This window comes from Botryllus schlosseri, chromosome 5 (genome assembly GCF_051294905.1).
Source record: "Botryllus schlosseri isolate E-star chromosome 5, Bs_hap1, whole genome shotgun sequence".
Lineage (NCBI taxonomy): Eukaryota > Metazoa > Chordata > Ascidiacea > Stolidobranchia > Styelidae > Botryllus > Botryllus schlosseri.
In genome coordinates this window covers 4,668,548-4,691,872 of record NC_137240.1, presented here as the reverse complement: position 1 = coordinate 4,691,872, position 23,325 = coordinate 4,668,548, and the positions used below count along the sequence as shown (strand labels likewise).

At 41.6% G+C, this 23,325-nt stretch overlaps 1 protein-coding gene and 1 long non-coding RNA gene across 2 annotated transcripts in view; both read left to right on the top strand.

Annotated features, from left to right (window-relative positions):
* The window catches only part of LOC145438696 (uncharacterized), a 42,111-nt gene extending 18,799 nt beyond the window's left edge, over positions 1 to 23,312 (top strand). The window contains exons 24-38 of the mRNA XM_080316044.1: positions 8,290 to 8,466; positions 8,980 to 9,136; positions 12,613 to 12,818; positions 13,196 to 13,371; positions 14,392 to 14,522; positions 14,876 to 15,034; positions 15,211 to 15,427; positions 15,968 to 16,172; positions 16,764 to 16,892; positions 19,132 to 19,490; positions 20,137 to 20,526; positions 21,276 to 21,523; positions 21,648 to 21,854; positions 21,925 to 22,088; positions 22,727 to 23,312. Of these exons, the coding sequence (XP_080172170.1) occupies positions 8,290 to 8,466; positions 8,980 to 9,136; positions 12,613 to 12,818; positions 13,196 to 13,371; positions 14,392 to 14,522; positions 14,876 to 15,034; positions 15,211 to 15,427; positions 15,968 to 16,172; positions 16,764 to 16,892; positions 19,132 to 19,490; positions 20,137 to 20,526; positions 21,276 to 21,523; positions 21,648 to 21,854; positions 21,925 to 22,088; positions 22,727 to 23,109 (3,308 nt within the window). The 3' untranslated portion in view covers positions 23,110 to 23,312. The remainder of the gene's footprint in view (positions 1 to 8,289; positions 8,467 to 8,979; positions 9,137 to 12,612; positions 12,819 to 13,195; positions 13,372 to 14,391; positions 14,523 to 14,875; positions 15,035 to 15,210; positions 15,428 to 15,967; positions 16,173 to 16,763; positions 16,893 to 19,131; positions 19,491 to 20,136; positions 20,527 to 21,275; positions 21,524 to 21,647; positions 21,855 to 21,924; positions 22,089 to 22,726) is intronic.
* Positions 2,938 to 5,748, top strand: LOC145438698 (uncharacterized). The gene is made up of 2 exons (XR_013915002.1): positions 2,938 to 3,312; positions 5,082 to 5,748. It is a non-coding gene; the product is annotated as an uncharacterized LOC145438698 (long non-coding RNA).
* Positions 23,313 to 23,325: the final 13 nt, after the last annotated feature.

Sequence of the window (23,325 nt, the reverse complement as noted above, 5' to 3'; positions counted from 1 at the left end):
TGTCCCTCTGCCTTGATTCGAAGTTTTTACTGATTGCAAAGTCGCCATTCCTAAAATCTCATCCACAGAGACATCAATTGCATTCCTCAGCAACTCAGCGTTCGAATAGTTCTCTGCCACTTGACATTGACTGATCCAGGGCGTAAATGATGCCGATTGCAATTGAGAATGGGCTATGCCAATGAATGGTATTTATGAGTTGAAAAAGCATTCATGGTACTTCACTTAGGCGTTGATACTAGAGCTGTGTATGTGCTGGAAACTTTGCGAGCTTCAGGGAAACGAAATGGTAACCCACTGATGAGCTTATAAAGCACATTAGATATTTTCTGGTCTTTCAATATCACCAGAACCCCCTTCTTGTCATAAAGTAATAAAAAACATTGGTGATTTAACACGATATATGGATACAATTAGTTATTAGATGGTTTTCACCGAATGTGGAGGATGACATGATAAAAGGACGATGACTTTTGATAGGAATAAGATCCGTCACGATGCCAATTAGTCTTATAATCCGCCTGTAAGAGTACTATAGGAGTGCTGCAGAGCAAATGATAGAATATCATAAATATCAAATTGTACCGTGAAGGAATCCACCTTGGACCGATGAAGAATATAGATATTGACTATCACTTGAAAAAGATATTTACCCGTATTTTGCGTGCTTATTGTGGTCGTGAATTTCAGTGTGTAAACTACTCTATTGGAAAATTATCTCACCATCGTTTTAACGTGTCTATTTCAATGAAGTGGACTAATTTACAGCTAATATGTGTCATCAATTTCTTTCATTTACTGGCGATGTAGGCCCTTGTCAAGATCAAAACAAGTCTAAGGGACATCCCTGCCTCTTCAGGCATAAATGGAACACGATTTTTGGTCATGTCGGTGTGACGAAATTGGTCACCGTAAATACTATTATTTCAAAAATGACCGAAATTTGCATTTGACTGGCCTCGGCTTCTACGCAGCGGGAAATCCAGCAAACCTAACCGAACATTCGCCGCATTCATAGACACGCCTAGATCTCCAATTCAATCATGCTCGCTAGTGAGAGCGTGGCGAGATAGCGTATAGTGGAATAATCCACAACCGCAAGACCAGCTGGTTGCGGTTTCGGGTCCGACCGAGGTCGACTCCAGAATTTGTACTAAGGTAATAAAGGTTTATCTCGGCTTCTACGTAGCATCTCATTCGCGTAATCGTTGTCTTATGAAGGTAAATATGGCATAAAAAACATCGGCATGGTGTAAAATGTGAACAATGTAGTCGAGCACCGTGAATATCAAACAATAACGACCAAAATTGTTGCGGTACGCTATATTGCGGCGTGAGAATTGCTTTCATGAATCGCATCGATCTGATATCGTCTATGTTCACTGTTCATACTTTCGCAATTGAAACACATTAACCTAGATTTACCGGCTCGGAGTCGAATGAATCTTCACTAATCTATACTAAAACAGTCAGAGTGGGTTTGTTGATGCAGCCATCCACCAGTAAAACCAGATTCGAAATAGTGAAGTCATGTAATATTGACCTTGATACCGATAGATTTCCTTCATGTGTAATTTCGTAACTAAAGCTATATTTGTCGCCAATACTACGTTGAATACGCGTTTTGTAAGGTATCATAAATGTTACGGGTAATAACCCTGCCCGATCAATTATAATTACAATTATCAACATGGCCAAAGCGTCAAACCCTGTATAAACCAATCCCAACCTATCTTCATTTCGAATTGCGAACCTACTTGATTACCTTGGCGCTTGATGGGGTCATCATCATTGTAACCGAGGTATTGCACGCGACGTAATATGATTTAATAGGCTCCAGGCTCCGCCCATGTCTGCAGGCCTGTGCTTCAAATCCCGCACTGATCATAAATGTCATAAAAAATAATTCCGTATTCCAGCCATTCACTTATTAAATTGTCAGCTTACTCTAAAAAAACACTGCACACCAAATTTGGTTCAATTCTAACAAGCATAGGACTCCGCAGATCAAATTAGAATTTTTAATTTATTAGGTAAAATTTTTAAAAAAATCAAATTTTTCTGCCAACCCCATGAAATTGTTGAGCTGTTTTCAAAGACGATGCAAAACAAATTTGACTCAATTCCGACCAGTAGAAGCGGAGTTATGTGAGTTTTTCGATTATAATCCTCGGATTATCCTGGGTCGGTGGATCATCCGAGAAGTTCACGTTTTTCATAGGCGGGCTATCCGAGGTTCCGTCTCGGTCGTTCATACCACTGGGCCATACGAGGTACCGCTGCGTTCGTCTTCGGGCCCCGCGTAGACCGATACCCGATACGATCGTATCGGACTTTCAGCCGACTCGGGATCGGCCTTCAAAAAATAGTGTATAGCGCTTTTTTCACAGTTTTTTTAATCACCGATTTCTCGCCAACCGAATATCGTAGCCGGATAAATTTGGTACCGGCAGACGCGTAATTCGATTACGATTCCAACGATGCCCGGAAAATGGGGCTGGAACGCGTAGAAAAAAATTTTTTTCCAAAAACCCGTGATGGTACGCCAATACGGGTTACGCAATTGATTTTTTGATCGGTCGGTATCAGAACAGAGATCGAAATACCGATCGACAACCGCTGGTCCTAGGGGTTCGACAGAGTTATCCCCGTTTTCCTCTCGTCGAACTGAACGCGATGATATCCGATTCAACGGCTTGGGACCCGGGGTTGGCCCGGTATTGGCGTTTGAAAAGTCGGTTTTTGTCTCCCAAAGGCTACCGAATTCGCAGAATATACAGATCGATCAGTAGCTTAGGAATAGCCTACTTTTATCACAAAAAATTTAACATGCCGCCTTACTTACAGAGATAGGCGCAATTCACAATGTTGAATTAGGTCGATGACTTTAGTGTTGTATACGTACGTGCGACCAATGGCGTGCCATCAACTGGTAAGGTCTCATGTCCGCTGTCACCGAGTGATTGAAGGATTAGTTTCAGCGTTTTAGCACTTTAGCAGGTTATAGTAAATGGACGTTACTTGGGAAGATGTAATAGCAGATGATGTAGAATGATGAAGATGATGTTATTAGCAGCTCATGGCCCCCAAGTTTCATGACAAGTATATTAGCATGAATCCTATAAACACGAATCTCATAAGAAAAGTTTAAGATGCAAACATGCCATGCGTGATGGAGTTACTTCCCAATCAGTGTTTTCATCGAACGATCCGTTGTGCGTATTGAAGAGTATTCTACATAGCTGCTGAATTCTGCGTACAAATAGCGTGTAAAAATGGATCGCCACGCCGACTCCATTTCCATGACAAAAAGTGAGTATTGAGTAAAGAATGCATTTCTCTTCTGTTGTGTTATATTTCACGCTAACTTTATATTTCGCGTTAACTTTATATTGTTTCCCGATTAATTTCAAATAGTTCAACTAGATAGTTTCTAAATATTGATAAATCGTATTTAAACGCTGTTTGAGAGAGCATATAGTTACGATAACATCTGCATTTTTGTTTCATTCATTCTTTTTAAAATCCAGTGTGTGGCCTATGCCTGATCGATACGATTGTCTCGGTCGTGAGACGGACGCAATTGTTCACTGACACGCCTCCTTTGATCTAAGATATCTGGCGTTGTACCGGTCATAGACGGTTACAGTCTTTTTGTAATGATAATTTTTATCAATACGCGTACATCAAGCTATATATCATATACGCGAGCAGCGTATAACCTGTTCAAATGCTGGTTGAATACAGAAAAACGAATTTTGCGCGTGTCGGTAAGACCAGACATGCAAAGTCTTCCCTGAACACGCTTCACCTAATCGGAGATATAATGCGTTATGATGGTCTTATGATGTTGCAGTACTGTGCTGTGGATGGCTTCTATCGACACACATGTACCCAGCCATTTATAAGCTATTTTATGATGATAAAACCTGTTAAAAGTGTAGGTTCTATACGGCAAAACATTACGCGGCTAACGATGTCGGCAGGCATGATTGAATTTTCACAAATGCCCGTCCGCCATGGCAACATATTTGCTTTTATGAGACTTTTAGGCACTTGCAAATTGTACAAGATAGCTGCAATTCAAAAGAATTCATTACTATCAATCTATTGGACACTGGCGTAGCAAAAAATTGCCAACGTGACTAGTGAGGCCGTACAAATGAGCCCGCAGACTTTGCCGTAATTTAGCTGACTGGTGTATATAATAACGCGCCATAAACAGCGATATCATAAGTTCTGGATAGGAAAGGACGTATGCCGATCATGACGCCAATAAATCGCACGTGGTGATGTGTATTGCCTTTCATATTGATATGAAAGAAACATCACTTATACTGCGTAGAAACGACGCCCGCGTGTCACCTATGTGAGACAATATACCCTGTATTATGATTGTCTTTCGAATTGGCAGATTTGCTAGATGTCTAATGCCATGGATAACAATACTTTATTCGTTATCATTAGTTATCATTGATCACAAAAACAATAGCTTAGTGACTGTGAAGTGGCTGCCGCGTTGTGTAATCGACACGCGGTGTGAGTCATCTTAGGCAAACCGCAACACGCACGCTCAAATCGCATGTACGTCTGAGTTCATTACTTGATAACTGCATAAGGTAAACACGTCACTCAGGACTCTTTCGATAGATGATACAGCTGAGAATTCGGTCAAGCGATCACTATAACATAATAAGGATTAGAAATGGCGTCACGGCCAAATGAATACCAGTTTTCTCTTTTCTCAGATGAGAAATCGAGAACACTCGGGATAATTAAACTATGATATCCTATCGCAGTCGCCGTCAAATTAGCTCAGTTGGTTGAGCATTGAAACGCAAAATCTGGCGATACGATAGGCGTTGGTACAAGTCCAGGGGTTCGTATTTTATGATCATTTTTGTGAATCCACCCAAATTTTTGCATATAGGCCCGCCGTTCAGTAGCTCAATCTTGATGAAGCAACCTATCATGCTGCATTTTTGTTTTGAAATTTACTGAAGTTGTGTATCATCTCCAAACGCGAGTGTACTGTGCATGTAGTTACCAATTTGGCACTACATCGCTGCATTATTTTTCAGCCACTACAAACAATCGAGACGTCAAGATAGCTGGGAACTCACTCCAATGAATTTGCCGTCGAGCTGTTCAATGCGTGACCGATAAGTGCATGCGGACTGCGGAGGCTTCATATAATCAGACGCAAATGTGAATATCACTCCCTAGTCTGCCATAATGAGCAACGATGATGACGTTATACGCTCTGATCTCTTCAACATCAGTCAGTCAATATATGTAATGTTGCCTTGCCTTGGCTTGAACTGACGGGGTCGTAATTGATACCCGAATCTGACTGCTTCTTACCGTGTTTTATAATAGGGAAACTAAAATATCTGTACTCGTGGAAATTATTAGTTAGTGCAACGTATACAATGTAGAATTGTGGGCTGTAAGCCTAGACTGAGCGCTGTAACCGACGCATTGTGCGAATTCGATCCTCTGGTATTTAAAGCTGATACCATAATATGTTTGATAAGTGTTTGATTTGACGCTCTCCTGCCTCAGCATTGTGACGTTATGAAATGACAAAAACAAGTCAACTAATTTACTACTTGCACTTGGCTGCTTTCCAATCCTATGTTGCCACATTTCAGCCTGATCATAATTATTTGTTTATGTTAGCTTTTGCAGAGTCATTTTATCCGTGTATGTGATGACGAATAAACCAGCTCGATTTTTCTATCAACACTCCTGCATGGTATGAGCGGATGACATGAGCTACGTAGTTGAATTTAATGTAAAACGTATACGCTTGATTGATGTCAGGCGTTTTCGACTCAGATATGTGTTTCTGGTGACGATGATACGGTGATTACAATAATTTATGGAATAAAACAAACTTACGAAAGTATGGAAAGCTGTTTGGGGTCACATAGTCCGTTGGACCTTGCGTATAATTCGAAAATTACGAGATATATTGTTATTTATTATGCTAGTTGGTGCTGTTCTCCTCTCTCTAGCAACGAAATTGTTGTGGATGTGGAGAGGGGATGATTACACCCGCGGCCATATTAGGTCACATTTTATATTCATCTGCTTTGACTACTGCGTTCTGAGCAATATATTATTCTTGTATAGGTATAAAAGCCATAAATCCAGGGACTGTTACATAGCATCTCGCCTCACATTGATACAATTAAGAATCCTATATCTATTCGGTGATCGCCACTTTGACCGAATGTAGCACTTTTGACCTATGCAGTCTCCATTTAGATGCGACCACGTGGACCTGGTAAAATGTTTGTAAAATTAATGATTGATTAGGTCTATAAATATTGATAATTGCGTGTATATTGCTATAAATTTTGTATCCTCTCAGTCCGACTTCCTGTGCGGTATGTAATCAAACGATATTGAACTCGCCTATACGCAGGCTACTAAACTAAAAGAAGCGCACGATTCAAAATTGGTATTTTTTCACTGTTCAATAATAATTCGGGATGGGATGTCAGTTGCCCTGTGGGGTCCAGATTGCCACGACATGAATATAATGTGCCAGCACTTTAGGCACCCGTACAAATACATTTTTATATCGAAGTTTACGGTCAACATAAGGGCAATCCCTTTCGACTAATGTGTTCTCGCTGACGATCTTTTTGGCACACTTCTATGAGACCCATGCTCGCCCAAACTTCATATATCTTCTTACATCTTGGCGTGGTAATGGCCAACGCTTAGATGCCTACTTTCATACATGATGCGTATTTTTTGTGGAGGAAGGGTGCCTAATAATCAAAACATTTATCTACATGAAATCGCGTATAGTGCGAGCAGAATTAAAAAGATGCAAAAATTTTCAAACAAATAGCGTATATTAATTGTTCATTCACGAAATAATATTTGGCACCCTTAATAAATACCGCGCTTCGTAGTTTCATCATTCTCCTCTCTGTTCAATATGTCGCAATGCATCTTTTGTACCGCACTGTACATTGTCTGGCTTGAGCGGAAACAATAATTTGAGCTAAATTAGAAATAAAAGTCGGGTGTCCGCGGAGGCTCGAGACGGTCCAAAGGGGGTCCGCAAGGACATAAAAGGTTGAGCATAACTGACGTAAGGTATATTCCTTATGCTCGCAACTGACAGAGCATCTTCAAGCGGCCTTGACACAAGCAAATCAACGACCTATCAGCTCAATATATTGGGTGCGAGAAATACTACAGAATATTTATCATGCTATAACCAATACATATATTTGATGGAGCTGTATTAAGGTAAAGCAGTAATTCTTTTTCACAGTGTGTATCACGAGTGTTGAACAACATGTAACAATGATGTAGTGCCTTTTCGCCTTTGCTAAGAGCTAATAAAGGCCCAAATATTAGGAGTCGACATTAAAATCGTACTACCCGCGGTGTCTACCAAAATCGCAACTAGAACTTATGTTGAGTCATCACAATGGTGGTCAGCATTTTTTGTGTCGTCATTTTTTAACACAGTGTATAAATGCTTAAAATCCCTATATATACCGGAATGGTTCGAACTGAGTGAATCCTAAACAAACACTATCATGTATGCAAAGCGGTGTCATTTTATACACGCGAAAAGTGGAAGAAAATCCCCCCTATTGGTTGTCGACTTAATGCCACTTTTCAAAATACGGGGTTTATACAGGGGTCAAAATGTCGCCATTGTAACTCTAAATTCCAGCTACTTCATGGCTTGATTTCTTTTGTAAGGGGCAAATGAGGGACTAATGAGCGTGGTCCCAAACGGATTTGCTTAACAGACGATAACAACTGAGGGAAAAATGTCGCCAAGAATTAGGGGGACACAAAATTGTCTCCCTATTTTTTTCGTCCCCCAACTGCTACAAAAATAAGTACGATTGTCTCCCAAAGTAGCCTAATAGGTAAATATAATAATAGATGCGAAAGGCAGTCTGGGGACGTAACCCCCCAGAAGTTACGAGTACATACTTATAGGGCCCCCCGGGAAGTCTCGCCCAGCCCCTCCCCCAATTCGTAGGGCTACCACTGACTGTATTCATAGGGGTGCAACGTTTTTGCCAAGCGGGCCAGCTAGCTAACGTTTCACGGTGAAACCGCGGGCAGCATATCGATGCGTTCTAGTGAATACAAAGCCCACCATTTCAATAACGGTACAAGTAAGGGGTATCAATAAAATTCCGCAGTTTTAATAACATGATGACCGGTCATATTATCCAACACATTTCATCCATTACAATCTTAGAAAACAGAATAAATAATTATAACTTCCATGGTCAGGTGATACGTTAGCTGCCCTCGGCGGAGTGATCGCCATCAACTTCAATTATCGTCTCGGCAGTTTTGGATTCATGACCACGGACGACGAGTATTCACCAGGAAACTACGGGTTACTCGACCAACAGTTTGCATTGATTTGGATAAAGAGTAACATTGAAAATTTTGGCGGAAACCCAGGTGCTCACTGGTCAATCAGATCCATTGATATTTACATTCTATGTTCGATACCGCTATTACCAGAGGTGGTCAAAGCAGTCAGCGTTGTTAAAGAAGATACTTTCCAAGACTCGCATATATATATTAACAGTTAATCGAAGGCGGTTACTGTCGACATTGCAATATGCAAAAAATCGAAAATATCTTAGTTACCGTACCGTGCTACAGGGGTCATTTCACGCGGTTAATCTGAAAAACTTATTCTAAAACTACTCTCTACTTTTCAAAATCGGAAGCAATGTTAAAGTAGAAGGGGAAGTAGTCTAAGGTGTAACCTCTTGAGAAAGTGGTTTAGTAGATGCAGTACCTACTTGAGTACCCCAAAAAGTAGAAGTACTACGTTACTAGCCACTCCTGGTTATTAAGAGGATCATTCAACCAACCATGGACATATGACAAGCAAATCTACCATCATTAATACCGTTACTGAATTAACCCTAATAACTTCGATTGATTTTATACTCTTACTTCAAGACGACATAACAATATTCGGGAATTCTGCCGGGGGCCAGAGTGTACTCCTTCAATCATTGAGCCCCACAAATAGAGATCTTGGAATCACCAAAGGAATCGTGGAGAGCGCATCCATCATACCGCACGACGATCTGAAACAACTCGACAGAGCCATCAGGTATCTACCAGGCGATACACGGGTGACTGTTGTTACTTGTAGATCGTATCTAGACTCTCACAAATCCACAAACCTGATAAGGTTTTTCGCATTATATATGCTGAAACGTTAACCTTTGAAAATTTACTACCCACCAGGACTGAAAATGTTACTATAGAGAACAGTATTAGTTATCTAAAGAGCTGTAAGTTCCTTTGCACCAAAGCTCAAAGAATGGGTCGAGATATCGGTTCTGCACACATTAGGAATGGCACTAAATAAGACGACTCTTGCAAACTAGCCGATTAAACGAACATTACTACCCATTTTGTCGGTATTTTCCGATGGATAAAGATCGATGTAATTACTTCCATGGCTTTGGTCAAACCTCGTCGTGTCTCGTATAGCCTTAAGCCAAGGCCTGGTAAGGCGAACTTGAATTTGTACTGCGAAGCCATTTCAATCCTTTACGCGACAAAAGGATCCATTCAATCATTGCATTATTCAAACTACAAAGACAACTGTCTCAAACTATTTTATTGTTCAAAAATGCTTATTACGGATGCGTCCGCGGCCTTTTAATGCGCTTTTTAATAAAGGATAGGAGGTGATTTATCTTCATATTCACCACCGCGATATTTTGACGATGGAGATGTAAAGGAAACGAGAAGTTATTTAGTCGACGCCGCAATTTATCCTCTCTACTCATTACCGGTGTACCGTAAAATCTATCTTCATAGTGGGAAGTAGCGGATGGGTTCGAACGCACGATACCGATCAGAAATCCGATGCTTCTCAGACATGCACCGTCGTCACTCGCAATACGCGAATTATTGGTGCACCAATTGTGGTTTGTGGTATTCATGGTGTTTGTCAACTTCAATGGTCATTTACACCAGGCCGATATTTCTTATCTTTGATTCCGTAGCTGCCGACATGTAGCACCGCCCACTTCTAGGCCTTTTAAGGTACAGCATACGCGACTGAGATGACGAGGAGGAGCGTAGACAAACCTCCAACACTTGGGTAGGAATTCTGGAGGTCACTTCGGTCACACTCGAACCCACAACCCATTGGTGTTGTAGCTGTGGATTATACTAGGGATGGTGTGAACCTCTGAAAGGTTCGGGTTCGTGTGAACGCGAACCTTTTTGAAAGGTTCTGTGTGAACGCGAACGTGAACCTCGTGACGTCATATTGCTAATTCCAACCCTACATTTCAGTGAAGTGATAGCCTTGCAATATCTAGCGACGATTCGGGCCACATAATGCCACAATGCTGAAATACCTATTGATGTTTTAAACGTCTACAGATGTATCAACTGGGGCAATCAATTGATATAATCATCCCAGAAAATCAATAGCTTGCGTCCCTTTGCCACAATTTCGATGAGAACTTGCATGGGAATATAAGCTTACGCCTTGACGGTCAAGGTCAGACCGGACAATGTATTCGGCGTCCCGAGTATAGCTAAGTTGATATTGAGCAGAGTGTAAAACGGGTTTCCCTACTTGCTACCGATATTACCCCTTTAACAAGTTATACAGCAGTAGCCAACACCCCAACCCATGGAGTTGGTTTTTATGATACAATAAACATATGAAATCGAGATTGACCCCGTACGCCTGCTAGATTTTTTACATCAGACAACGATATCAATTTCATTGATTGGTTGGATAAGAGTCATTCGCTGACTACCTACATGTAGTGTTTCGCTCTGTATGTTGTGTGATTGCGGGTCAAGATCACAGCAGAGATGAGTCACTAAATACTCGCAAACGGAAAGCTCGATATTTCGAGCAAACAATTGTAACAAAGCAAGTAAAATGTTTGAGATTGTCAAGGTACATGCTCGTTTAGTGTTGATTTTTATGCTGCCAGCGCCATGCATATACCGGGCCCGCAGTTGAAATGCAATAAATTTCAATCAAAGATGCCATAATAAAGTGAAAATTGTAATATATGAAAAAGGTTCACAGTGCAGAACCTACCAAGGTTCGTTTGTGAACGTGAACCTCTAAATATCTGAGGTTCACACACAGAACGCGAACGTGAACCTCACGTTCACACCATCCCTAGATTATACCATAACGTTATCTCGCCACTGCTGCGCCAATGATCGCTTTGGATTCACTTTAATGCAGTGGTTCCCAACCTTTTTGTCTTCATTTCCCACTTCACGTTTATTCCGAACCGTCATTCCCCACCAGGACCGTAAACGCGCGAAGCGCGAAAAATTTATATAATTCATGTTTGAATCGGTCAATATGATCGGGAATTGCATATATTTTGCTATTAATTTTTATCCCCTTACCGGTAGAGCTGAGTGAGGTGTGTTGTAAAAGGTAGGACCCCTAAATATTAATTAAAAATCTTCGGGCAGACCCGTTGATACATTGACTTCGTTACATGATGCTATTTCGTGACCTCCTATTATCTGCTATGTCGAAAGATATGAAATCGCCAAAACTAAAAGGCCCACACGATTTCAAATTGGTATTGCTTTACTGTCAAATACTTTTTTTTCTGCGGGATGGCATTTGTCCTGTGGGGCTCAGATCGCCAGGACATGAACATTCGCCGCCAGCCAATTAGCTGCCTCTAGACAATTAAACATATCTGTATATTGTATATATATCGAAGTTTTCGGTCACCACTAGGGCATTCCTTCTTGACCAAGGTCTTCTCGCCGCTGACCGTTCTGGCACACTTCTCGGAGTCGCATGTTACATGGCCTATAACGTCATATGACTTGGTGCGTCGTGGCGCAGTAATGGCCGACGCCGAAATCTCCATTTCTATTAATTCTACGTATTTTCGTGGGAGAAGGGTACCCAATAATCAAAATATTAGGCAATATCAAATCGCGCGCCCCATGCAAAAAAAAATTTGAATAAGTGACATAAATTTCCATAAATTTACTCTATAATTTATGTTACTTCACGAAATCATTTTGGGCCACTTCGAGCTCGCACCCCCAATTGGGGGGTTTGGGGTGCGGCAGTTACGGTCCTGTTTCCTACTACCCAACACTTTTGTCATCACAGAGCAGCTATTTGCTGGTTTGACTACACAAGACACACCACCACACCAGTACGCCAAGACAATCGCGTATAACTGCAACGTAAAACGTATTGTGAACCGATACAAGTAACGCTCAAAATTTCGCGAAAGCGTTATTTCACGTCAAGCTAGTCGTGCTGGATGTTTTTGTAACGCCATGATTGGATATCCAGAGGTAAAAATGAGGTTTTGTGAGCACCGCGCAATATAATTTTAGAAACATACATTCCTGGGCAGTTAACTGGTAACGATAATTGCGCATGTGTCACCGTGAATATGCAGACTGTGCTGTAGATAATTTTAAACAACCGCGTCTATTCCCCACCAGAAACCATTGAATTCCCCACCAGTGGGGAATTCCCCACCGTTTGAGAACCACTGCTTTAATGGATACAAGCGTACGAAATGTCTATACACATTATTTTACATTCAGTCTTGCGGAAGCCGCAGGCTGCGATACCAGCAACGGAAATGAGAATTTGGTGGTCTGTCTGAGAAATCTCGACGCTGGAGGCCTGCTGGCGGCGCAAGACCAAACCGGGCTTCGGTTCGAACCGACTGTAGACGGACAGTTTTTGCCGAATCACCCACGAGAATTGGCAGAAGAAACGGAAGTCCGAAAATGGACATTTATCATCGGTAGGTATACGTACGGATCGAATTTCAAGGCGAAATGCAGTCCTTCGTTCGCTCCATCGCCCGAGCATCTCGGACGGTGCGAATCACCTATACTGAAATTACGTGCCTGTTTCACAATAAACGCAGACTATTATAAGGATATTTGTAATTGAACAGACTTATTCCATTTTGTACTATATTGTGTTCGTCATCTAAAATGTAACTAGCTCCGTGATAAGCAGAGGTGATCAAACACGAAGTAAGCCTGCTTCTACAGAGAACTGAAGTAGGCTTTGCCTGTACTTGCAGTGCTTACTCCAGATATTATGACTGTAGACTACTTCCACTTCCACTTGAAAAGTGATTGGGTTTGGGTCTATGATAACATTTATTTCCAGGCGCAAACGACGGCGATGGTAGTGTCCGGTGGGGTGACGTGCAAACGGTGGCAGACGAGGAACGATTCCACGAAGTGGTCGACATTTGGTTCGACGCTCCGTACGGCTGGCGAAAAGCGATCCCCGACCAACATTACGCAGACTATAACGACCTGAACTTTTTCAACAACGAAACAGTAAGCGATTGAAACTTCGACCGTTTAGTGATTTAGGCAGTGTGGTCAGTAACGAAGTACATCTATATTATCGCAATACTCAAGTAGGCATACTTGCACTACTACTTAGGGGGTTACAAGTAAACGCTCAAAATAACCGGATCACGATCTGATAATCTTGACCTCGCCTTCCTACATATGACACGTCATTTGTTGGCCCCCCCCCCCATTGGGTTTTCAACACAACTTATTAGGATTTCAGGGTCATGAGACATTTCAGCAACTGAAGATATTAATATCGAAGGTTTCGCCGATGTGCTGTGATTTTAGGGTCCGAATGTGAATCACCGCCACCGGTGCACCGTATGGTCACAGGTTTTGGCGTGTTATGGGATGGAAGTTACGGCCAGCGCTGAAATATAGGAGTGTGATAGTCCCGCCCCAGCAGGTTTCACACCCCTCGACTAAAGCACCCTAACTGCACCATCCTATCATAATTGCGAAAATGTCTAGACTCATTTCTGCAATTAATGCTGCTACAAGTCGGCAGATCAGGAATCATAATACTAATAAGCGATATTGGCCTGGTGTGAAACAACCATAGATATCTAGTTACCGTGAGGACGAAAACCCACAAACCTTGAGTTGTTTCACAATCTGTCTCTCGCGTTCAAATCTACTAATCTACATCTTTGCTGCCGGCGTTTTGCGATCGTATCACTTTCGCCTTAAAGCAGTGGTTATTACCGTTTACCAACATGGGGAACACATATGCTGACCTGCATGCCTTCGGGAACCCATAATGATGATGCTCGACAGATTGACTGTTTTCAAATGTAATATGCGCTTCGTGCTGTGTTTCTATGAATTAAGAGAATATTTGACATTAATGAACTGGCCGACTGAATGGTAAATTCGAGTCATTCTAGTTCACAGCGACAGAATAGTGAGACTTGACGTCACATTACTGACGCGGCGCGCACTCATGATTATTCACTTTCCGAGCCATCTCCGTTTTAAGAATTTCGTCGCTATTCACAGAAAATGCAATTCCATTTGACGCAAATGTTTGGAGACGAGCGATACATAGCACCCGGATTGGAGGTAGCGGAAGACTATACGAGTTTCGGTGCGGATGTATATTTCTATCTCTTCACTTACCCGCATGACAGGTATATGCTTTCATTGCTTTGGGAATTACGACTGCAGTTTTACGGAGGATGGAAGTTCCTTCTTGTTCAATTCAATTCAATTTATTGCTAATAATTTCATCATCTCAATACACCACAAGACTGCGATACAATTAGAGATGGGAAGGTGTCGAAACGAATTGGAGTAGTCTTCGGTATCAGACACCCACCTGTTGAATTAAATCGACTTACGCTTTCGGTACTCATGACAAAATCGAAAGTGCAAAACAATTGAGTCATATCATTGGCACATATTTATTCCGTACGAATTCCAAGATTGCATCCAAAGCACTTCGAATTATTATCATCTTACTATAGAAATGTCTTCCGAACAGACCGGACTTTTACGGATTTCCGTCCTGGGCAGGCGCTGCCCATTCAGCCGAATTTTCATTTGTGTGGGGTGACGTGATAAACGACGACACGCAGTCAGACGACGTGAAGGATTTGAGCAAAAGAATGATCGAATATTGGAGCAATTTTGCGAAAACTGGGTAACTTAATCACTATTGCTGATTTGTATTTATCATAAAGAAGTTCCACCTTTAACATTTATCGACACAGTATAGTAGCGATGCAATATTAGGCAATAACCATTGTCGATTTACACAACCGTCTGCATTCTACGATATACAATTAATTATTTCCTATGAATATTTATTATTTTCAGAAACCCAAATACGGGATACCCGGATGATATAGCTCCAGCCGTTGAATGGTCCACGTACAAAGGCAGGGCGCTTGTTGGATTGGGTGACAAGTGGTACATTCAATTGGACCTCGGCGATAAAACAGAAATGAAAAAGGATCTCCGACCAACGGAGAAGGCGCTTTGGTTGGAATACATGGTTTCACAAGCGGATTATTGCGAAGTCGATTATTCCACGGTACACCGATTTTCATTGTTATGTCTTCCGCAAATAGAACGATGTTTCACGAAAAAGATTGTGGAAAACTTGAACAATAATTGCTATTTTAGTACGATAGCCTACATCATTCTGGAAATGAACTGCCACAAGAGTCCAGCACGCGATCTAGTCTACCGAATCATACGGAAGAATTCCGTCAACTTTACGATCCAAAATATTGAATTGAATTGAAAATCCCAATCAGAGCAATAATATAGAATGTACTGCAAGCAACTATACCACTGCAAACAATTTTATACAAAGTATAGTCCCTCGGACTATGTATCGACTGCCCAAGGCTCCATTTTGGGACCATGTAGTCCGACTGAGAGCTACATCTAAAACGCTCAACTAACATATGATTATACTGCTAGCTAGACCAACGGAGTTAACGCTATAGTTATTATATCAATACAATAGGTATGCAAATTAACACTGTAGCACGGCCATGTATTATGCTAATCAAGTGAATGTCTGCAACGAGTAGTAATAGAATATGACGTGCCAGCTGTTTCACAGCCAGCGCCAACCTCGCCTCCAGTGGAAGATTTGGATAATCCTGTAGTCGAAACTACTACCGGCACAGTAGTAGGAGAGCGGGTACAATACACCATGGACATGGCCATAGATGTTCCCCCAGTTGATGTCCAAGCGTTTCTTGGAGTTCGTTATGCAATGCCACCGACTGGGGAGCTTAGGTTTGCAAACGCACAGCCAACGACGGGTGAGTTAGCGTCCACGTGATGGTAAAATACCGATTTCTCAACACCGATTGTTACATCGATTTAACATACATAAATTGTCAGAAATCGTCATTCGAAAGTGTATGGATGGATAGGCTATTGATCACATGGATTACAGGAATGAGGCATTGTTTTGACCTATAGATGTTTGATATACTCGCTGAGCAGTGCTAATTGTCAATCAGTCGTATCTAGTAATGCTACGAAGACTATAGACTACAATATGTGTAGTAATACTGTATTGTGGCGTCGAAAGTCTTCTATATCTATAAGGGTGAGCCTAGCAAACTCAAATTTCAAAGCTTATGCATTGCAACCAATGTTTACATTCGTTTGTAATTTCAATGCATCGGATGAGATGACACACCCAAATTTATGACTTGTGGAAGCCTGTGACTTATTAAGTTCAGGGGGAAGCGTGGTGCGAATTTCCGCGATATCGTTCAATCACCATATTTCCTAGCGGGCGCATATACATTTACCTTTACACTCTTTGGATACTATGCTCAATGAAATAGTGCATCCCCGGATGTTATTCCAACCTCAGTAGCTGACAAATCAATCCTATTTAGCGTGGACTGAAGCTTGGGACGCTACGATTCCAAGGCCCCCTTGCATGCAGTGGAGTGTCAGCGGAACAATAATTGGGTCTGAGGACTGTTTATACATGGATATTCACGTACCGACCGGAATGCTATCAAGTAAGTGTATTTCGATCTGGCGACACAATATGTGGCGTTTCTTTTGAAAGTGTGGCGCGAGAGTACCAGAATAGGTGGTCAGTAACGAACCTCTACTTTTTTCGAGTAGGCCTACTCATTTAGACTTCGCCTATATGTGCACTACTTACCCACGTGTAGGGTTGCGTTTAAAACAAAAATCAATTTAAAAACAAACATGTTTAAAACAAGTCCCTTGTATAAAACATTTTTTACGCCATGACGTCACGAAAATTCAATTGTGACGTCGTAGTGGATTGGCATTGACAATTGAAAATATAAGGTAACTATAGCTGTATCGCAGGGGTGGGCAAACTACGGCCCGCAACACCGTTCTGTGCGGCCCGCGAAAGTCTGAAGAAACTTATTTAAAATATTGATAAAATGCGTACTAAAAATCGAATTAATGCTGGGATGTGATTAAACTTTTTTTTAGTATATTTCACCATGATAATTCTAAGGCAGTGGTTCTCAAACTGTGGGGCACGCCCCCATCTGAGGCGGGGCCCGAAGATGAGCTCCACAGAATATTTTTCTCGCGCTCCGCGCGATTTGCATCCAATTCATAATTATTGCTCTGTATCTAGTCTGAATTTCACATTTAAAAATCTCTCACCCACAGTCGTAACTTTCCATGCCATCAAACTATCCGTTAGGTTTGCTAGTATCCTGGTTGCGTATTGTGATGTGACGCTAAGGGGGGCACGAAATATTTCACCATCATAAGGGGGACGTGTTTTAAAAGGTTTGAGTACCACTGTTCTAAGGTAAATATTTCCTATCTTATTTTTTATGTTTAATTTCTGACGTGACAGCGCAATCTCAAGTCCCACGCAGTTTGAAAGGTTTCAACTGCTAAACATCACAGAAATCCTAAACGAGATTGATATAATTCGGATCACGAGTGTGATTTCAGATTGGCCACTCCAGTTATAATTATTTCAGTGATGTGCTTAAAAAACGATTCGCGCGTGTCTTATAGGTAGATTCGTTCTTCGTAGGCGTGGAATTAGGATATTTCTATTTTATCTACAAATAGTAGAAGCGTGTATGAAGCTAACATGGTTATGATGCTGTCAGCATTGTGTGTCCTGGAACTGACCCAAAAGCGGAATTAGTAAATCTATAAACGGATCGCTCTTCACAGATTTAAATTTCAATCCTGTTCTGAGAATCGGGACAACCGACTTTCATCTCTATAGTTTTGATAAATTTTTTATTGAGCTCGACCAGCCTATGAAATCTCGCCACTGTTTCTGACGCGTGTACGATATCATCCAAACAATCTTTGGTTTGTTTTAAATAATCATATATATTAACTCCATGTCCTCACTATATAATCAAATACCAATATTGCGTTTGGTTTATAATCCCAATTTTATGTAGTGCGGCCCGCGAATGGATTCAGATGTTGAATGGAGCCCGCAAGCTCAAACGTTTGCCCACCCCTGCTGTATCGGGTGGTAATCGCCCGTAGGCTCATACAACGTGTTTTCGGAGAGTATTTACACAATTACGGTATAATTATACAACGTAAAAAAACAATTTTAAAGGCCTTGTTTTAAACAACCAAAACTTGTTTTAAACAAAGTGTTTTAAACAACCATTTGGTTTAAATTCAACCCTACCCACGTGACTATGTTTTTACTACTTCCACTTTCACTTGAACATTTTTAAACAAAGCTACATATATTTTACAAAAAAATACTTGCCTGTTACAATTAGGTTTTTCAAAAGTATAAAGTAGTGTAGTAATAAGTTTACATATACGTTATAGGTGAAATCCTAATTAAAACCGCGTGACATAGCGCCTATATCACGGTAACAGAAGAATTATTTCCGATGATTAAACCTGTTTGTTGTGTCCTTAGTCATTTTCATAAGATATATGTTACAATTTCGAAAGCAGACAGCTCAGATATCTGCTAAAAGTAAGCAACCCCTTCACTTAATCCACTTTTCGACACTACTTGAATAATTTTCTAACCACCCATTTCTACTTCCACGCATGCATTTTTGACATGCCTTGGAAATTACTACTTCTACATCTAATTGAACAGAAATTTACGGCGTTACATCCACTTTTACAAAAGTAGAAACGATGTCTACATTGACCACTTCAGGGTATCAGTTTCCTGGCAAGATATTTCAAAATATCCATCAATTTCGCACAAGCGTATAGTAAGATGTAACGGTGATGATATGAACTCCATTATTCTAGGCGCCTCTATGCCAATCATATTTTGGATTCACGGAGACTTCGACGGCCACGATACGTCGCGTTTGGGAGGTAGCTTTTGGTCAGGTGGAGGCAGCTTTGGATGGGATCAAGACATACGAACAATCAACCCCAGCTATTTAGCCGATGTTGGGGGTGTTGTAGTGGTGACCCCAAGTTTCAGGCTCGGGCCGTTTGGATTTCTAACCACGGAGACTGAAGATATGCCTGGAAATTACGGATTGTCTGACCTGCAACAGGCCCTGATGTGGATTCATAGCAACGCTAGACAATTTGGCGCCGATCCCGCTAAAATTACTGTAATGGGGCACGGATCTGGAGCTGCGTCCGCAGAGCTGTTGGTGCGTCTGGTGGTGTTAGTTTTGGGCTTTCTTGAATTAGTGTTACATACTTTGCTGCGTTGGAGCCCGTTAAGTATTATGTAAGAGACATGCGGAGTCAGAGTTTCGCCAAATTTGCTCTTGATGGAGTCGGAGTCACAGACATTTTGTAACACTCGCTGGAGTTGGCGGCAAGGAAACATATACAGTGCATGGAGTCGGAGTGAGAGTTTGTTAAAATGATCAGACTCCGACTAATTCAAAGTCGAACCAAATGCCAAATGTTACAAAACAGCGCCGTTGCGGGTACAGACGTTATTTCGGTTTTCAGGTAGACGTGCCTTGAGCTTCTTGCTGCAAGCATAATTTGTTAAATTAAAAAGAGGTTGATTCACTTGGTAATAATAGTAGTAACTAAACACGTAATTAACGTCTAATGTTCTGAGTAGTTTTATAGGGATACTGGAGACGTCATCGAATCATAGGAGTAGGCGGTGATGTAAACCAACGTCACAGCCCTGGATTTTACTATACTCAATAGAATCACCGACTTTAGGCTTTAGCTATATAGGGGAGATGTGGGACCGAGGCTAAAGTGAGACCGAAAATACATGAAAAACTCTCTGTGCGTAAAAATCGAGTGCGTATATCGGTATATCTATTCCAGGGCGCATTGCCGTCGACAAAAGATTACGTGGCGCGGGTTATCAGCATGAGCGGATCGTCGTACGCGCCGTGGGTCTTCTGCATCAATTCCGAATGCAAGAAAATAACGGAAACGGTAGTCGCGCAAAGTGAGAGTTGTTCCACACTCACGAGTCACGACGAAATCAAAGAATGCCTCCAAGGATTGGAACCGGAGCAGATCTTGTCTGCTACTCCCTTCAAACCTATCGCGCCGAACAGTGGTGACATAAGCAACGCGTGGGGAACCTGGCGGTTTACGATTGATGGCGTAATCATTCCGAAGGACAGAACGCTCGAAGATATGCTGGCGAGTTCAGGGACCGACCTTATGGCCGGTGTGACGAGTCATGAATTTTATAACTATTTGAAGGTATGTCTGACATTTTCAAAGATGTGGTGAAGTGCACCCTTAAAAATATTTGTAAATTTACCCAAATTATCACAGTATATTTGAAGAGCTTCTGCGAGGTACAGAACTTCAATATGCAGTTGAATAGTATATTCATATTCATATTGAAATGAACCCGAATAGTTTCGGCTGACACTCATTAGGGCCTAGGCGTAATCGTGCGCAACTAACAGAGAATTGAAAAACACATCGTATATCAACAATCGTATCACAAAATATGACGTCCCGTCAGTTATATTAACAGTAAACGGCTGTTAAATAGGCTTACGGTCAAGCTTTTGCTCGTTTTACTTGTCTTTTGTGGGTAAAACATTTACATATTAAATATGTACTATACATTTACTGGCTAATCAGTATGGTACCTTTATACTTTGGATTCGTACAAGCGATTTATTGGTTGTACCATTACTTTTGCGTTACGTCACGTCATTTCACATGTGACCTTTGTCATTACGTTCGTACTCAGCTAGAAGCAGCGTCTTAAATTTATACTCACTTACGAGTAGACGTAGTGACTTCCAAGTCATTAAAAAATATTGTAGGCCTTGTTTAGCCAAGTTGTTAAAGAGAAGTAGTCTAATATTATAAACCGCTTAAGTAGTGTAAGTACAGTAAAATCAGCTTGAGTATAGTCCGAAGCAGCAGAAATATCTCGTTACTGACCATCTCTGCATTTCAACATCAGTTTATAGTTTATATATCAATTTCAGACAGCATACCCGAACGTCACCGGTGAAACTGCATTGCTACGAAAATCGATAGACGATACCGCTCGCTTCTTGGCGTATAGTAACGTGGAAAACTGGCCGGGGGAGGTGTACGTGACATTAACGCACGAATACACGAATTGGGATGATCGCAACGACCAGGAGCTAGCGCTTCAGTCCGCGACAAAATACTACGAAGATCTCATGTTCGCCGTGCATTCTTCCAAGAGCGTAGCGTCAAAGGCGATGGGGTAAGAAATATCAGTACCTTGTTCGAGAGGTTGCATAGGGTAAGGTGGGGCGCAATCCTATATGCTTGCGTATTTGTACACACATTGAGTAGGCGATCTTGTATAACACCTCTGTCGCGTTAAGTTCGGGCTCACTTTACCAATACGTCATCAATCGTTATCTACAACGGCAAGGAGAAAATCAGGGAGAATCGTGGACGGGCAGTCGCCACGGAGACGACGTCATCTACACGTTCGGTTTACCGTTTTTGAACTCATCCGACTACTCCGACGAAGACAGAGAATTTAGTTGGTCTGTTATGAGCTACTGGATCAACTTCGCGTGGCACGGGTAAGATTTGTGGTCGTGTTGGGTTAAGTTAGCAGAATAGAAGAAATCTTAAACTGTCTTATGATATCAGCGATCCTAACAATGATATATCGATGCAAACGTGGCGGGAGTACACCGGTAGTAACAGTTTTTATCTCGCCATGGATACGGGGACCGGTATGCCGGTGGCACCGAGAGATTTCAACTTGGAGAAGAATAGACTGTGGAGTGATGTAGTGCCGGAATTTTCTCCAGGTAGAAACTTCATCTGTTTTCAGAGGTGGTCAGTAACGAAGTACTAGGAGTTTCCGGGGTACTCAAATAGCTTTTGTGCACTTGCGCTAAATTGATTTTGTTTGCACACTAATTCCGCTTAAGCTGCTCGCTTTTTTACACTTTCTTGCTTGTAAAATAGAAGGTATAGTTCACATTTCGGTGTTTTACGATTGAAATTCACAATGCAACCAGAGAAATAAACCCATTATCACTGTAGCTGAATAGCTTTATGAATAGGACATCTGTTAGGCACTAGTGTCGTTGGTCATTTTGTGTCAGTCGCGAAGATACATATTCAAATTTTGGATGAAGCCCCATCCGATTGAAGACTGAAAGTATGCGACGCCTCGACCAAATCTACTTTTTGACGACTAACTTGGTGGCTTTTCCGGTCTTTCCTTTTCTTCTTCGTGCGACTCCGGACCAGATTCCCACAAAACGCCGATAGTAACTATGGCGGACCGTGTACACTTGCACTTGCACAGCGTACTTATTGTACCGCCATATATCTCTCTTTATTGAAGAATGTTTTGTACAATGAAAATAAACTGCGCTATCGCATATCGCTATACAGCTCATTTTACAGTAACGATTCTCAAATATATATGTATCTGCAGGCTCTGAGGTAAGTATTAACTCGACGACACCCCCGACAACCCAATCAACAACGAAACCAGCAACAACCAAATCAACAACCGATTCGAGCGACTGTGTTTCCGAAATTCCGGCGATAGGAACCGGGCTCGGACTTAATCTCACGCCTGAAGAAGCCGACACCGCAATCTACGTCATGTTCAGCGTATGCATCGTGCTAGGATCGGGGTTGACTGTCATATTCCTGCACTGGTGCTGTAGCTCACGTATGATAAAAGCAAAGAACCGCGAGACAGCAAAGCAGAATCATTACACAAAGAATGGCACTATATCGAGTTTGGAAGCGTATCATAATGTCTCTTACGAAGGAGAGAAACCACGGAGCGGGGAGATCTCAGCGCTGTAAATGCTGGGATGTCGTGAATACAATACAAACATTACGTTGTGACGAAATTGCATGTGTGCAAACCGGACTGTTATAGGGATTTTTGAGGTAGTACCGCGCCATTTACCATCGACAATTCGCTGTGACATTGAAAGGTTTTCTATATTACAAACGTTTATCGTATTTCAATATTGAATATCATACTTCACTGACAGCTAAGCAAATGCGTAGCATGAA